Source organism: Macaca nemestrina, chromosome 3, assembly GCF_043159975.1.
Source record: "Macaca nemestrina isolate mMacNem1 chromosome 3, mMacNem.hap1, whole genome shotgun sequence".
In the NCBI taxonomy this organism is placed as follows: domain Eukaryota; kingdom Metazoa; phylum Chordata; class Mammalia; order Primates; family Cercopithecidae; genus Macaca; species Macaca nemestrina.
In genome coordinates this window covers 5,316,098-5,332,496 of record NC_092127.1, presented here as the reverse complement: position 1 = coordinate 5,332,496, position 16,399 = coordinate 5,316,098, and the positions used below count along the sequence as shown (strand labels likewise).

General features: G+C 43.5%; 1 protein-coding gene across 16 annotated transcripts in view; it reads right to left on the bottom strand.

Moving 5' to 3' along the window:
- LOC105466575 (acyl-CoA synthetase long chain family member 1) overlaps positions 1–16,399 on the bottom strand; it is a 73,864-nt gene that overhangs the window by 17,003 nt on the left and 40,462 nt on the right. For all 16 annotated transcript variants that reach the window (XM_011715621.3, XM_011715614.2, XM_011715625.2 and 13 more), the window contains 7 exons: positions 15,980–16,094; positions 11,283–11,347; positions 7,703–7,804; positions 4,262–4,361; positions 3,862–4,040; positions 553–585; positions 365–416 (listed from right to left, as the gene is read on the bottom strand). In XM_011715621.3, coding sequence (XP_011713923.1) covers positions 365–416; positions 553–585; positions 3,862–4,040; positions 4,262–4,361; positions 7,703–7,804; positions 11,283–11,347; positions 15,980–16,094 — 646 coding nt within the window. The remainder of the gene's footprint in view (positions 1–364; positions 417–552; positions 586–3,861; positions 4,041–4,261; positions 4,362–7,702; positions 7,805–11,282; positions 11,348–15,979; positions 16,095–16,399) is intronic.

Below are 16,399 nucleotides of genomic sequence, written 5' to 3'. Positions count from 1 at the left end.
GACTTATCTTTAAAAACCTTTATTAATATGGGCAAATTTTAAAGGGTATACGTAGTCACAGGACAAGAAAAACCAGAAATCGTCTCCCTGGGAGCCACCGATCTAGTCTGTCCTAGGAAGACAGGTGAATCTAATATCACCCTCAATAAATGTTTGAGGAATTATCCGGCACTCTTGGACTCTGAGAAGATCTCACAGAGCAACAAGAAGATAGCACATGGCACAAGAAGACAGCACTGGAACAGCTTCCTTCTCTTCTGCTTTGGGTCCATCTACTGTTAGCTGATAAGTCATCCAAAAGAGGTGGGGGAGAGTACAGACCACTGGCTGCCACATGTAGAAGCAATTCTATCTCAAAACTCACCTGTAGTTCCACTTGTGAAACAAACTACTGCAAGATCTTCAGGTGCTGGAGGCTAAAGAAGATTTAAAAAAAAAAAAAAAAAGTTGGTATAAATCAGAACAGAAAAGAGAACTATAAACCACAAAGTACCAGGCTAGATACTGAAGACTACCAAGAGGACAGAGCAGGGTCTGACACAGTGTGCTTACCTTGGGCTTCCGTCTGTTGGCTCTTCCCAGGTCCTTAATTAGAAGAGAAAAAAAGTGGTTTTAAATGGAAATGTTTTCTAACTGTAAAGGATAAGGTCACATCAAGGCACTTAAAGCTGGCTTTACGGTGGACTTCGTTCACAGCTGGCTCGAAAACAGCATAATTTTCTAATTAAAGAAACTACGGCAGTTTTAATTAACCAGAACCAAAATATTTATTCATTGTTCTGAGAAGCCATTTTCCAGTTATCTCTTCTCTTACATAAAACTACATAAATGATATTAGGACTAGCCTTTGAAATAGGATGTATTAAAATACAGCAGTCAAAGTCTTTACAACGCATTTCTGGTCCCCACTTCCACTCCTTATCAGGGCCTTTAATAAAGCCCTGTTCTTAACCATAACTAGATACTGTAGATACTCTGCAGGCTCCTCAAATCAGAGCACAGTACGACCTCACCCCCGCATTCTGCACAACATCTGCAATCTGAGAAGAAAAATCAATCTCTGCTCGGTTGAAATGCTAGCCATTTTCGAGAGGCTCAAATATCTGCTCAAATATCTCCCCACGTAGAGTGGAGATAGGATTTGGGAGCCTCCAATGATAAAACAGGCCACAGCAGAACCTCAAAGACTATTTCCTGAATGGACTTACAGGTTAAGAATGACGCATTGCGTGGGCACAGCATTTCCCAGCGGCAGGCTTCCAGTCACTACCACTGATGGGGTTTGGTTGACTGCATGAGTGCAGTCTTGGTGGCCACTTTAATATCTATTAATTTTAACAAATGAACGATTTATATTCTTTTCCTATTAAAATGGAACAGCGTGAATGAGGATATGGAATGAACATGCCATTGAACATGTTCAATTCACATGGAAATTAGATGGATGTGCTCAGGGCTCGTTGAGTTTCTGCCCAGCATTTATTAAGTTTTCAATCTTAATTACATTTTAAATGATGTAAGTGGCAGACCACCGATTAAGAACAGGAACTAATATATCCAATTAGAGGTCAGCCAAAAGCTAAAGCAATAATTCTGTATATTTTTTTCAAAATAACCGTCATTAGCTCCAGATTTCTACTTGTCTATTAAAAATTCTTACATAACTTCGGGAGATGCCCAAGTTTTCAAAAATTGATGTTAAATAAAATAAAGCACCAGTTACATACAATTTGGCTCTTAATTTATTGGGAACAAACATTATCCAAATTAGTGCACTGTTGCCACGAAGTTTCACAGCCTTACATCTCTCTTACAGTATCACTTAGGAAAAATCCTGCAATTATTATTATTATTATTTGAGACAGAGTCTCGCTCTGTCGCCCAGGCTGCTGTGCAGTGGCACAATCTTGGCTCACTACAACCTCCACCTTCTGGGTTCAAGCGATTCTCCTGCCTCAGCCTCCCGAATAGCTGGGATTACAGGTGTGCGCCACCATGCCAGGCTAATTTTTTGTATTTCTAGTACGACGGTGTTTCACCATGCCGGCCAGGCTGGTCTCAACCTGACCTCATGATCCGCCCACCTCAGCCTCCCAAAGTGCTGGAATTACAGGAGTGAGCCACTGCGCCTGGCCAAATACTACAATTATTAAAAAAAAAAAAAAAAAAAAAAGTTGCCGTTTTTATGTTCCAAGAAAAAAAAAACCACCCATAAACAAAAACTGAATTCTAGTTAATGATAAACACACTGAAGTATTTAGAGGTAATAAAATCTGCAACTTACTAAAAATGCATCAAAAAAAATAAGATGGATGGATGAATGGAGGGATAAAGTGATGAAGTGATAAGTGATAAAGCAAATATACTAAAATGTCAATTGGTGGTGGGTATACAACTGTCTACTACGCAATTCTTTCAACTGGATGTTTAAAATTTTCATAATTAAAATACTGAAAAATGTAAACATTCCAAATACAATAATTCTATTTTTGATCCTGTAAAAATATACATTAATATAAATTCAACACAAGATCAACCATAATGCTAGTTTTAAATTCTTTTTTTTTAGACCTTCACCTTTCGCTCAGAATATTTTTAAAAACTAAGTATAAATCATATTAAGCAGGTAAGTGTAAAACAATGTCTTCTATAATTTAATATTTTAATATAAACTTTATATTATAATCTTCAATCATCTAAATAATTTTTAAATTTCAACATTACTTCTTTATCATACAGCAGTCAAAAAACACCAGAAAAATTCCTGCATCTATGGGGAGGGAGGGGAGAAAAAGGGAAAAAGGGAAGGTAAGGGAAAAAGAGATTACATTATAGTGAGAGGGGGTTAAAAGTGAAAAAAGGGAAGTGGGGAAAAACCAGGTAACAAGCTAACTAAAACCCCAATTCAACAAGGAAGCACGTGGCTCAGCACTTACGGAACCAGTTCCATGCTACTGAGAGAGCGAGTTGGGCAGGGGCGCACACATGCACAAGAGAGAAGGTTCTATTAGAACACACGTGCTTCCCTGTGCCTACTAGGTTCCTCAGGAAAGGTTTTATGAATCCTTACTTATAGCCTCAAATTCTTTGTAGAAGGAGGAAAATTACACATAAAAATTTAAAATCCTATTTATAACAGTTTCAGAAAAATATTTCTAACTCCTTCAGAAAGAGAATGACTGACTCTATTTTCCTATGACTTGCTATGATATGTATATAAAAAGATCCTCCTCTGGTCATGCTCCTTGGATGGAACTGTAATCCAAGTCCGGCTGACGGGGATCAACTTCTTGTATCATCTGACATCAAGCACCCACGCTGAGCATGGACCACACTCACTCTCCTGGATCGGCTGCCTTTAAAGTTGTGATGGGTATGACTCTTAAAAGAGTCAATACGAAAATAAACCAAATCAAACATGTATGTTGGAAACTCACCAGGACTCTCCACGAGCCACCCAGGGAAAAGAACGATGAGGCTGATTTCTATATTTGGCTTGGCATTAAAGAAAAATTAGTAAGTAAAAGGCATTAAAGCCAAAGAAGACACAGAAACTGAAACCTGCCTGAAGCTGTAATTCCCACTTCTGGCATTTCCCGGCACAGCTTGTCAGTACTCTGGAATAAATATTTGAGTGCTGAAAGCACTTGGGTAAGGTGTGATGTGTTAACACTGGGCACACATGTAGAATCCTTTCTCCAGCCATGAGACAGAAATTTCTGCTCTCTTTCATGGGTTGCGGAGGCGACCGGCCAGCGCTGGGACTGCACGATGGCACTAGATAGCACTGGATAGCACGTGTGAGCCAACATGCCCCCGGGAAAGCCTTCGGGGAAGGAGGCAGGGGAACTGCGAACTCACCTCCATCGCCTTCAGGCTGATGATTTCCACCCCACACTTCTGGCCTCGTTCTACCAGTTCACTGCCGTAGGCATCCATGAGAACTATGATTTTAAGGCTTGGTGTTAACTTATTTTCTACACCCTCTAGTAAGAGTTTGGCCTTCTCTGGCTTGTCAACAAAAACCAGAGAGAGTTCAGCTGTAAATGAAAAGATACAACGAAGAATAAGCTCTGGGATGTTAAAAGATTGACTCTGTCATATCCAGCACAAGGATACTTGAAGTACTACATTCTTTGGATAAAAAGGTAAATATACATTTACATGTAAAATCTTTGTCAAATCAAATGTAAGCAAATGTAAAGTCACTGATCCTGACCAATAACTATGCCAATAATCCAGGCAAAGATCACAGACATACCTTTGTTGACTATGTATGTTACGGCTTCGTTTCCAAGGGTATCATAAAGTGGAACGATCACCATCGAATAAGCAAAGCATCCTTGTTCAATAATCACCCACTAAACAAACAGTAAAGGTCAGGGAGAGGAAACAAGATGTCATCATGGAATCAATAAGGAGAACAATATTCAAGAGAGATTCAACGTGAAAACCTTTGACGCAGCAAAATTAACATTTGTGTTATCTACTACTCTGTGCCAGGTGCTATGAGGGATTCAGAATGAGAACAAAACACTTGCCCCATTCTTAAAAAGAAATTAAGGCCAGGCACACTGGTTCACACCAGGAATCCCAGCACTTTGGGAGGCCAAGGTGGGGGGAATCAGTTGAGCCAAGAGTTCAAGACCAGCCTGGGCAACATGGCAAAACCCTGCCTCTACAGAAGTTATCTGGACATGGTGGCACACACCTGCAGTCACGGCTACTTGAGAGGCTGAGGCGGGAGGACTGCTTGAACCCAGAAGGTTGAGGCTGCAGTGAGTTGTGATCACACCAATGCACTCCAGCCTGGGTGACAGAGTGAGATCCTGTATGTATGTATGTATGCACAAAGAGAGGGAGGGAAGGAGGGAAGGAGGAAAGAGAGAGAGAGAAAGAAAGAGGAGAGAGAGGACAGAGAGATAAAGATGAGAGATTGAGAAAGAAAAGAAAAAAGAAAGGAAAGGAAAAGGACAGAAAGAGAGAAAGAAAGAAAGAAAGAGAAATTAAAATCTGCCTGAAGAATTGAGGCAAATATGTTAAAAGATAATTAGCAATATCAGATAGTGACTGACTCAAGATAAGAAAGTCCACCATTGGCCAAGGTAGTTACAGATGCCACTGGGAGGGTGTAACTGAGATTGCCTTTGGAAAGAGAAAGAAAAAGAGAGAGAGAGAGAAAAAGACAGAGATGGAGGCAGGGAGATGCTAACAGAGGGGACAGCAGGATCAAAAGCAGGGGGTTAGAGCGATGTGACTGGCACAGACGGTTCTGGCTGGAGAGCAGGGGGCAGCCACTGAGAGTTTCTCACAAAACAGTGGCTGTGGGGCTCAAGGAAGATCCCTCTGGCAGCAGGGCACTGTATGCCCTGCAATAGGGGAAGAAGCACCTTGTCTAGCAGCAAAACTGTTTTGAGAACATCCCTCTAGAAAAGTGAAGGAAGGAAGTGAGACGATAACTGGCCACACTGCCACAGGGAAGACGCAGTAAGGTGTCTCTGACGGCACTGGCCACATAGCCACTGCCCTCCCTACTGGACTAAGGTGAAAGCCCACTCTCTCACTATCATACCCAAGGGCACCCCACTGCCTCCGGCTGCACTTTTCTAATGAAATCATCTGCAGAGCTCTGACACACAGGACAGACAAAGGCACAGCCGGGGGAAGGGGGCACAACCCACTCACATCCACTTGGCCTGGAAATGGGCTTCTGAGTTTCGGTGTTTTCCCGGAAGGAATTTTCAGCCAGCAACAGAGAGATCAGGTCCAAGCTCCTCAGGCACACGTGACGCTTAAGGAAGGCTCTCTTTCCTGCCACTCTGCCACATGAAAATGCTCCACTCCCAGACACAGGTGTGAACGTGGGCATTCCCTTGGCCTCCCCACCCCTATTTCCTTCGAGATTCTACTCAGGTGCCACCTCCAGGAAGCCTTCCTTGACAGAGCTCCCATAATCCTTCTGCCCTGCAACCACAGGTACCACATGACACAGAAAGCACCCGTGTTTAGGTCTTTCCTTATGAAGTACCTCAGAAGAGGGGCTGAGTTACTGTGCTTTGGCACCCCCACAGTGTCTGACATATAGTAGGTGCTCAGCAAACATTTGTTGAACAAACTCATAAATATAGGAAAGAACCTACTTCTTGAAGAGATTCGTTCTGCAGTTCTAGATTCATGATAAAATTCCATCAAAACAAGCATTTTGATGTGTTCATTTGGGATGAAAAAAACTAAATTCTACAAAGCCCAGTCATAGTCCAGCTGTGGAGAATGCTGCTTTCCCCTTGAAAGACCACAAAACTCTAAAGAAGTCACCTTTATTTATTAAAAAAAAAAAAGTCAGTAGCACAGGAATTGTGTCAACATGTCTTCTGGCCACAAGCAGGTATAAGAATAAATTCGATTTCTTCAAGCCAGATGCTTCCATTTTTCCAGGCCAGCTAGATCTACTAATCTGTTGAGTCACACCATAAGCTATACTTCCAAAAGAGCTGCTCATTTAAACTCAATTTCTGATATGTTTTGGCGGTGTCCCCACCCAAATCTCAACTTGAATTGTATCTCCCAGAATTCCCACGTGTTGTGGGAGGGAGCCAGGGGGAAGTAATTGAATCACGGGGGCTGGTCTTTCCCAGCTATTTTTGTGATAGTAAGTTTCATGAGATCTGATGGGTTTATCACGGGTTTCTGCTTTTGTTTCTTCCTCATTTTTCTCTTGCTGCCACCATGTAAGAAGTGCCTTTCACCTCCTGCCATGATTATGAGGCCTCTCCAGCCATGTGAAACTGCAAGTCCAATTAAACCTCTTTTTCTTCCCAGTCTCAGGTATGTCTTTATCAGCAGCGTGAACACAGACTAATACACTTTTACACACTGGTTTACGGAAACCGTGCTGGGCCCAGACCGCCAATGACAGACTGCGCAAATGAAGGCCGGCTAGCGCTGAGTACTGTCCCCATCACCCATGGTATTTTAAACTCTGGAAACCAACCAGAAGGAAAGCCTCATACCTTTCAGAAAGGAAAAAAAAAAAAAGAAGCCTGCTATTAACAAAAATGTATCTAAATCTCTCTATAACTTATTAATGCCATTTTTCTAACCACAGAGGTGACTCTTAAAGTAAAAAATCTCCTTTGTTAGTTATCTGTTCTAAGGATTTTGTTGGGGAACCTGGTTTAAAAAAACTAAAATAATCCCCCCCAGAAAAGTGATTTCTCTTTTCTCTTAAAGGCGATTAAAAGGCCCTGGTTCAGCTTTTCTTTTCTTTTCTTTTTTTTTTTGAGATGGGAGTTTTGCTCTTGTTGCCCGGACTGGTGGCTCACCACAACCTCTGCCTCCCAGATTCAAGCGATTCTCCTGCCTCAGCCTCCTGAGTAGCTGGGATTATAGATGTGTGCCACCAGGCCTGGCTAATTTTGTATTTTTAGTAGAGATGAGGTTTCTCCATGTTGGTCAGGCTAGTCCGGAACTCCTGACCTCTGGTAACCCACCCACCTCGGCCTCCCAAAGTGCTGGGATTACAGGTGTGAGCCACTGCGCCCAGCCCTGGTTCAGGTTTTTGTATGTGTAACTTTCTAAGGTGTAACGCAAAGCTGTACTTTTAGTAGCAATCAGACTACAAAATCTGGTCTCTAGCAGAAGTTAGGCTCTTACATTGGAGAATTCTCCAAATCATGCACAGCAAGTACCTACTGGGTCATACCTCAGGTCTATTTTGAGCAAAGATGCCAATGAACTGATCTGGGGTGGCTGTGAAGCCCTTCTGGATCAGCGCTGAGCCTAGGCACTCCGACATTTCTGCAACCTAAAATGGAGAGGAGAAAGTCAGAAACAGATTGTGCCCCAACTCCAGAACCAAAGCTGACCAGCGGACAGGCTTACATCTCAGCCAGCACGCAACGCTGCACACAGAAGGGGAGAGGGAGCACGCAGGCATTCCTTTATTGGTAGGTTTTTTGGTAAAGCACAAGGTTTTATTCCCAAGAAATCAGAATTAAGAGAACTGACCGCAGGGTTCCTTCTGCAAAGCAAATTAATCTTATCCCAACGGCTGCAGGTCGCAGATAATTACATGGCAAGGCTTCTTATACATTTTTTTCTATTTTAGTTTTATAAAATTATAAAAATAGTAGAGAGATGGATTTTTTTTAATTTATAAAGCAGCCAAAACTTGTTTGTTTGGTATAAACACAGAAACAGCAACTTTTGAGAGACCTATAAAAAATAAGAGCAAGCTATTATCCTGAAGTTCTACAATTCTGCTCTTAAGAACGTATTCTTAGGAAACAATTCAATCTCAGGAGGAGGTTTTTAAAAGCCTACATATAGGCTAGGCACGGTGGCTCACGCCTATAATCCCAGCACTTTGGGAGGCCGAGGCGGGTAGATCACTTGAGGGAGTTCGAGGCCAGCCTGGCCAACATGGTAAAACCCCGTCTCTACTGAAAATACAAAAATTAGCCAGACATGTGGCGTGCACCTGTAATCCCAGCTACTCAGGAGGCTGAGGTAGAAGAATTGCTTGAACGCAGGAGGTGGAGTCTGCAGTGCACTGAGATCATCCCACTGCACTCCAGCCTGGGTGACAGAGTGAGATTCCATCTCAAAAAAAAAAAAAAAAAAAAAAACCTACGTATAAACATATGCAAATATTTCAAAATTATTGCATCAAAAATCTCCAGGGTAAAAAACCTAATCATGGCTGGTGATTAAGTAAATGATGGTAAATCACTAAGAAAATGCTACATGGTTAGTTAATATTATAATTGTGAAAACTATATCAAACTTAGGACAATATTATAATGATAAGCAACACATGTAAATATAAAAATGCATATTATAATAACTAAGTAAAAATTGGTAGGTTTGCAAAATTCGGCAGGGTTATCCTATCCTCTCCCCGTTCCTATCCCAAATAAATTAAAATTTTTAAAAAATCTTAAACTTTGCAGTTCTTTTTTCTTTTCTTTCTTTTTTTTTTTTTTTGAGATGGAGTCTCACTCTGTTGCCCAGGCTGGAGTGCAGGGGCATGGTCTTGGCTCACTGCAACTTCTGCCTCAAGGGTTCAAGCAATTCTCCCTGCCTCAGCCTCCAGAGTAGCTGGGATTACAGCACCTGCCACCACATCGTATTTTTCAGTAAAGACAGGGTTTTGCCATGTTGGCCAGGTTGGTCTTGAACTCCTGACCTCAGGTGATCTGCCCCCCTCGGCCTCCCAAAGTGCTGGGATTATAGGCATGAGGCATACCGTGCTTGGCCTGGAGCTATTTTCTTTATTCTCAGTTGGCAAATTCTCAAGAGCACTCTTAAAGCACACCCATACCCATAGGAAGTAAGGCCACACCTACTCCTGGCCTGGAACCCTACTTTCTGGGCCTTGGCACCATCCTGGCCCTGCCTATGGGGAACAGAGTGATCATGGTAAGGTGACAATAGGATGACACAAACAGGTTCATTACTATCCTCTTCTTCACAGATGAGTTCAAAAGTCTTGGTTGCATTTAAGGAATCGGAACCTGAGAAATACCTGCAATTGGATGCTACATAGCTGGTAAATATGATTGAATAATACACGCACATTTATATTTCTAGATCGGTCATACATTCTTAAAAACAAAAAACAAAAAAAAAAACAAACCCCTTTAAGGCATTCCTAGTCACCAAAAGGTCATATTCATTGGATGATTGAAAAAGAAAAAAAAAAAGATTTGAATGTACAAATCCAAAGTTGGCTTTAGTTTTGTATCTTCACCCGCTTCCAAATGAAGCGTGCAAGGCATAGACTCACACCTTCAGAAACCCCAGTGATTTTCCATCTGCCTTGAAAAATGCCAATCTGCAATGGATGTGTCTTCTCTCTTCCAGCCAATAAACAACAGAAGTAACTCAGGAGACACAGAGGACTCCATGACGCCTCAGGATCATCACACACAACACACGCATGTTCAACACACACAGGCTGTTCTTACACTTGTGAAAATGAGGGATCCTGGAAACTAGTATTTACAGAGGAAACTTGGGCTCTGGTAGGACAGAATAAAAACGGGAAATCCTTCCAGTCATGTGAGCTACTGCTCCTAGCTCCTCCTACAGAGGAGGTGTGAGAAGTCGCTTCCCCATCTCTTGAGAGACAGACGAACACCTCTCAAGCAAAGCCTTCTGCATCCTGTCGACCCCAGAGGACGGACGGGGAGAATCACGCACTTCAGTCTGAGAGCAATCCACACACTCTGCAAACACACTCTGCAGCTGCAGAGAACAATCCCTTCCACAGACGCACCCCAAATACACCAGCCCCTGAACTGCCCTTCACACAAAACCCAGAAGCAGCAAGTGCATTTGTATTCAGGAATCCACATGATTACCTGCCCCTAGAGCAGGAGAGGGGGAGCCAGGGGCGGAAGCCTTTCCTGGACAGCTGTGTGGAAGCAGCAGGCAGCAAAGCAGAGCTGGCATGTCTGGGGCACCTGCCTGTCCCGGGGTGCCGTGTGCACTGGGGAAGAACCGTGGCATCCACATTCATTGTAATCATGACAAAAAAATAAATAAATAAACAGCAATGTCCTCCTACACTGCTACTGACACTCATGAACGGCTGTTTCGACAGTTGTAGCCATTGATGGGTGGGGACTAGAGACTGACAAGGGTCACCACACTCAGATCCCAGCTTCCTTTGTGCTTATACAGTAACACAAGTGTCTTCCCCGAACATCTGTGTTCCTCCCTGCGGCTGCCCTGGGGGTGTCACACAGGTGGTGAGTTGGCCAAGCACAGCTTTGAGGGTCAGTAGCACGCACTAGGAAAGCCCACACAAGAGGCTGCAGGCCTTGCTTCTGGTCCTGTTTCTGCCACTAACCAGCTATGACCTTGGGTGAGTCACCTCTCTTCCTGAGACAGGTCCTCCTCATCCGTAAAATGAGGACATGCTTCCACGTTCTGGCTTCTGAGTTTTTCTAGTACCCTTCAAGTGGAGAGGAATAATCCTATCCCGCCAGGGGAACTGGGAGAGGTTCTAAAATTTTATCTTAAAAATTATACTCGACTTCACAATGTATCCACATCAGCTTTGAAATACAGTGCTTTGAACCACTAGCTAAATTCCTTAACTTGTTCTCCCCAAACCTTTGTGTCAAGTTTCTCCTTGGACGCCCCATGCTTACAGCAAGGCTCTGAGCTGGTCCAGCACATACACTTTGGAGCAACCTTCTGGCTCCAAGAATTCACATACGGAAGCATCCCTGCTTGCAAGAGGAGTTCACAGAGCCTGTTTCATACAAACTCACCTGTTTGTATGAAAGCCATTCATAGGGTTGGTCTGGTTTCCGAGAGCCTAAACAAGGGCCATTATCTAAAAAACAGAGAAAAAACAATGGATGGGCTGAACATACATACATATTCCCAGATTTTAATTTGTATCCCAGCCCCACCCTACTAAACATCAGCTAGACTCTACTTTAGTCCTCAGATAAGTAGATGGTGGCTTCAGATTGGAAATGTTTTCTCCCTCAGTTTTGGTCTGATTTTTTCTTTGCTGGTTTATTTCTGTTTTGTTTAATTGGGGCAGGAGAGGGGGATGAGGGGAGAAATGGCAAAATCCAACTCTTAAGAGCACTTAATTTGTGATTCCTCTTTAACACCCTACTGCTTTAGACCAGGAGTCAGCAGATGAGTGGTGAAGAGATCCTGCTGTAGTGGTAAAGGGATACCTTCTCAGGAGAGGTCTTCATCAAAACTTTCCAAGAGGTCTAAAGCATTCTAACTCAGCATACGGAAAGGAAAATATAATTCTTCATGTGTCCAAATTTTGATGACCAAAGGTATCAAGAATTACCTGGAATCCTAGTTACATGGGTGAAGTCGTGATTGCAGAAGAACAAAAACAAAGAAAAGATGCAAAGTGAGGGGACGTGAAGTGCCATTTGTGAAGCAAAAGGAAATATCGAGATGTTTCCCGATTCCCATTGAGGTTTCGAAGAAGCAAAAGGGGACCATAGTGCATCTGGCTTTAGCACGTTAGGTCTGAGTGTTCGTGAGGAGGCTCTGATTTGACGTGAGGACCTAAGGAAGTAGGACGGAAGGCAGGGCTGGCCCCATCACACAGATCAGGCCGCAGACAACAGTGTGCGGCACACACAGATTCAGGAGTCAGCCGCGCGGCTGGGGAGGACGCAGGCCGGACACACTGACTTCTTTGCCATCCCTAAAAACAGTCCTGATGAAAACAGCGTTATTCTCGGACCCTCTCCAATTTACAGAGACTGTAACAAGGGCCATACAAGATGAGTTCAATCAGACGCTGTTTCCAGATGGGAAAAAAAAAAATTGCATTAGCCATATGAAATGATGCGATTTTATTCCTCAAAAACAGAGACCGGCACACTGCAGCCAAGGGTCAAATCAGGCCCACCACCTGTTTTTGTGGACACAGTGATAGTGGCACACAGCCACACTGATTCATTTTTGTTCTGTGTAAGGCTGCAGTTGAGTAGTTGCAACCAAGACCATATGGCACCAAAGCCAAAAATATTTACTATCAGACTTTTTACAGAAAACCTATGCCAACTCCAGCTTTAGAACTAGTCGGTTAAGCTGCAGGCTCACCGGGGGAACTTAATACTATACCCACGCTCTATTCTACCCAGGCTCTACAATTTTTTATTCAATTGAATAGGGATGGGGCCTGGGTCTCAGTATTTTCCAGGAGTTCCCCGATGGCACAAAAGTGCAGCTAGAGATGAGAGCCACTGAGAAGCAGGGAGCTCAATCTTTACAAATGGCTTCCTTGGTGCAATTTTAAAGTACGAGGTTTAAAACCTCTAGGTGGGCTTCTTCTATCATTCAACAAACTTCTGACCCCTTATCCAAATGCTGAGTCTTGCTCTTTTGTAGAAGTTTAACTCTACAGTAGCCTAAGAAAATCAAAGCTTAGAATAAAAAGATCTTCTGGAAAAATAAAAATAAAAAAGGCAGTAAATTGAGACCTGCAAAGCAGCTCCTTTCAATGAGTACAGATCAAGAAGACTGGACTCACTTTCCTTCACCTTCTCCGACACATCCATAGGACTTTCATTTTCCAGGGGGAGCAAGTGACCAAAGAAAAGTTATGTGACTTGTCTTCAGATCAGGGGAGAGTCAAAAGCATAACGTAAGTCACCACACTCCTCGATGAATGTATATACACTTACATATATACAGCAGGTCCTCAAATAACGGCATTTCATTTGCACGTTCTCCCCACATCTGTGTGGTTTTTCCTGGGAACTCTGGCTTCCTCCCACATCCCAAAGCTGTGCCTGTGAGGTGATCTGGTGCATCTCCACGGTCCTAGTGAGTGTGAGTGTGAGTGGGTGTGAGTATGAGTCTCCCTACGATGGGAGGGTGTCCTGGCCAGGGCAGTTCCCCCCTGACATCCTCAGCTGCCCAGATGGGCTCCAGTCACCCATGACCCTGAACTGGAATAAACAGGTAAATATTTATCTTACTTGTTTGTATTAATTGTTCCTAAATGTATGTAGCACTCACATTTATTTCAATGTTTAATATAAGAAGTGTGGTCTTTATTTAGAAGTTTGGTGATGTTTTTGTGACTAGAAATATGCTGTGGGAATTTAACTCTTGTTCATATCAATTAGCCTATGAGAAAATTGGTTTCATTATAGTCGTTTTCAAGTTGCAGTTTCCAAGAACTGCACATGCTCTGTGATGGTGGTAAAGAACACGAACACGAACACACACACACACTCTGCTTCATGTGCCACATGTTAGGCTGATCCACCTGATGGATATTTACTATCACAGACAAATCCTGACCTTGACACCAACTTTGAAAATGTTCATAAATTAAATAACACACAAGTAAGCTTGCTCTTCCTTTGTAATGGGCTTAATGCACCTGCTATGGGAACACTGGGACAAACTCGCCAAGCTGAGACATCCAGTTACCAGTGTTAAGCAAAAAACAATAGGCTTTTTTTTTTTTTTTTTTGAGATGGAGTCTCGCTGTGTCATCCAGGCTGGAGTGCAATGGTGCAATCTCGGCTCACTGCAACCTCCACCTCCCCAGTTAAAGCGATTCTCCTGCCTCAGCCTCCTGAGTAGCTGGGATTACGGACACGTGCCACCATGCCCAGCTATTTTTGTATTTTCAGTAGAGACGGAGTTTCACCATGTTGGTCAGGCTGGTCTTGAACTCCTGACCTCGTGATATGCCCGCGTCGGCCTTCCAAAATGCTGGGATTACAGGCGTGAGCCACCACACCCGGCCAATAGGCACTTCTTGAGTGCATATTACATGCAACATATCATGAGGGATAGAGCCAGCAATACCACATGGTTCCTGACCATAAAGGGATTACAATCTAGCTAGCAGTGGCCCAAATAAAAGCTAAGCATCAGAGGATTTAAATAACAAAGCACAGATTCCAAGACCATTTTTAGAGAAGTACTTGGTATAAGCAAAAATGAAGTGGCTAAAACAGAAAGAGGGGTGGAGAAACCAGAGGTACTCCCTCCTTCACTGAGGATGAATTAGTGGGGCGCTCACTGTATGCCAGGCACCGTCAATGCTGTGAAAAGAGATGACTGACAGCCACCCTGTTCTCAAGGAGCTCGGGCTAGGGGGGCAGAATGCCAGGCGAACACCTCTGCGCCATCAGGGTTTATGTGGAAGGAATATAACGTGCTGGAAGGAATATAACGTGCTGGAAGGAATATAACGTGCTGGAAGGAATATAACGTGCTGGAAGGAATACAACGTGCTGGAAGGGAAAAGGGAAGAAATACCTCACTGGGAGGTAGGGGATGGAAATGATAGACCAGGAAGGTTTTAGAGAAAAGGTGAAATGCAGAGAGTTTTAAAAGATTAAACAATACATCAAGCGTCCAGGCTGGGGGTAGGAAGAGGCTTTATGATCGAGAAAAAAAAGTGCATGGCTGGGCGCGGTGGCTCAGGCCTGTAATCCCAGTATTTTGGGAGGCCGAGGCGGGTGGATCACTGAGGTCAGGAGTTTGAGACCAGCCTGGCCAACATGTTGAAACTCCATCTCTACTAAAAATACAAAAATTAGCCAGGCGAGGTAGTGGGCGCCTGTAATCCCAGCTACTTGGGAGGCAGAGGCAGGAGAATCACTTGAACCTGGGAGGTGTAGGTTGCGGTGAGCCAAGATCACGCCATTGCACTGTAGCCTGGGCAACAAGAGCAAAACTCCGTCTCAAAAAAAAAAAAAAAAAAAAAAAAAAAAAAGTGCACAAGTCTGGGCACGGTGGCTCACACCTGTAGTCCCAGTACTTTGGGAGGCTGAGGCAGGAGGCTCACTTGAGGCCAGAAGTTTGAGTCCAGCCTGGGCAAGATAGCAAGACCCCATTTCTAAAAAACAAAATAAAACTGCACAAAGGCTCAGGGCTGGGGAGAGAGCAGAGGTAGTCGTGGCTCTGCAGGAAGTTCAGTATGACCTGAGAGCCATATACAGGAGGCCTGGGAGGGACAGAGGCTGGAAAGGAGGTATGCTGGATATCACAGGGTTTCTTACGCCACAGTTAATAATTAAGGGTAATCCCATGAGCCAACATTTCCCAAGTGTCTCTAACAGAACACTGCCATCCTGGGATGTCAGTATTTCTTTCTCAAAATATGGGTCTCTTGGTCAAGTAAGCATGAAAAATGCTGGATTGGAACCAGTTTAACAGACCTCTTTATTGCAGGAAACGTCAGAGCCTACTGTGCACTGGTGTAACATGTGACTCACCATAAAATACAGAATGTGACACTCACATATTTGACCATGGAGCCCCGGGGCCATAGGGAACATCTAGAGGGTCCAGTGAGCTTTGGGACAGACTCTGGGGAAGTTACAGTGGACACAGAGGGGCCTGAGTGATACTAAGGCGGCGAAAGATAGAGCAAATGTGCATTTCTGAAAGGCCACTCGTTCTTCATGAAACACAGCAAGCGGCAGCCACGCAAACGCAGGAAAATGCTTACTTGACACCTGTATTCCCCTCTGGAAACCTTCGTATAACGTTGTGACATCCTCATAGAAATACACCAAGGGCTCGTCGCTGTCAAGCAGTGCGGATCTTCGTGCACCACCACTGCCCTATCCAAGAAGAAAGGGGGCGTGTTAGAAGGCGATGAAATACGAACGTGCTGTGGAATGGCTAAATCAAGCTAATTAACATATCCATTCCTTTACATCCTTATCACTTACTTGCAGTGAGAACACTTAAAATCTATTCTCTTAGTAATTTCAGGTATACGGTACACTGTTATTAACTACAGTCACCAACTAATAATGCACATAGTCACCATTTTAATTAAAAATAGATGTCCCGAACTCGTTCCTCCTATTATACACCATAAATACATATAATTTGTATTTGTCCATTAAAAAAATAAATAAAA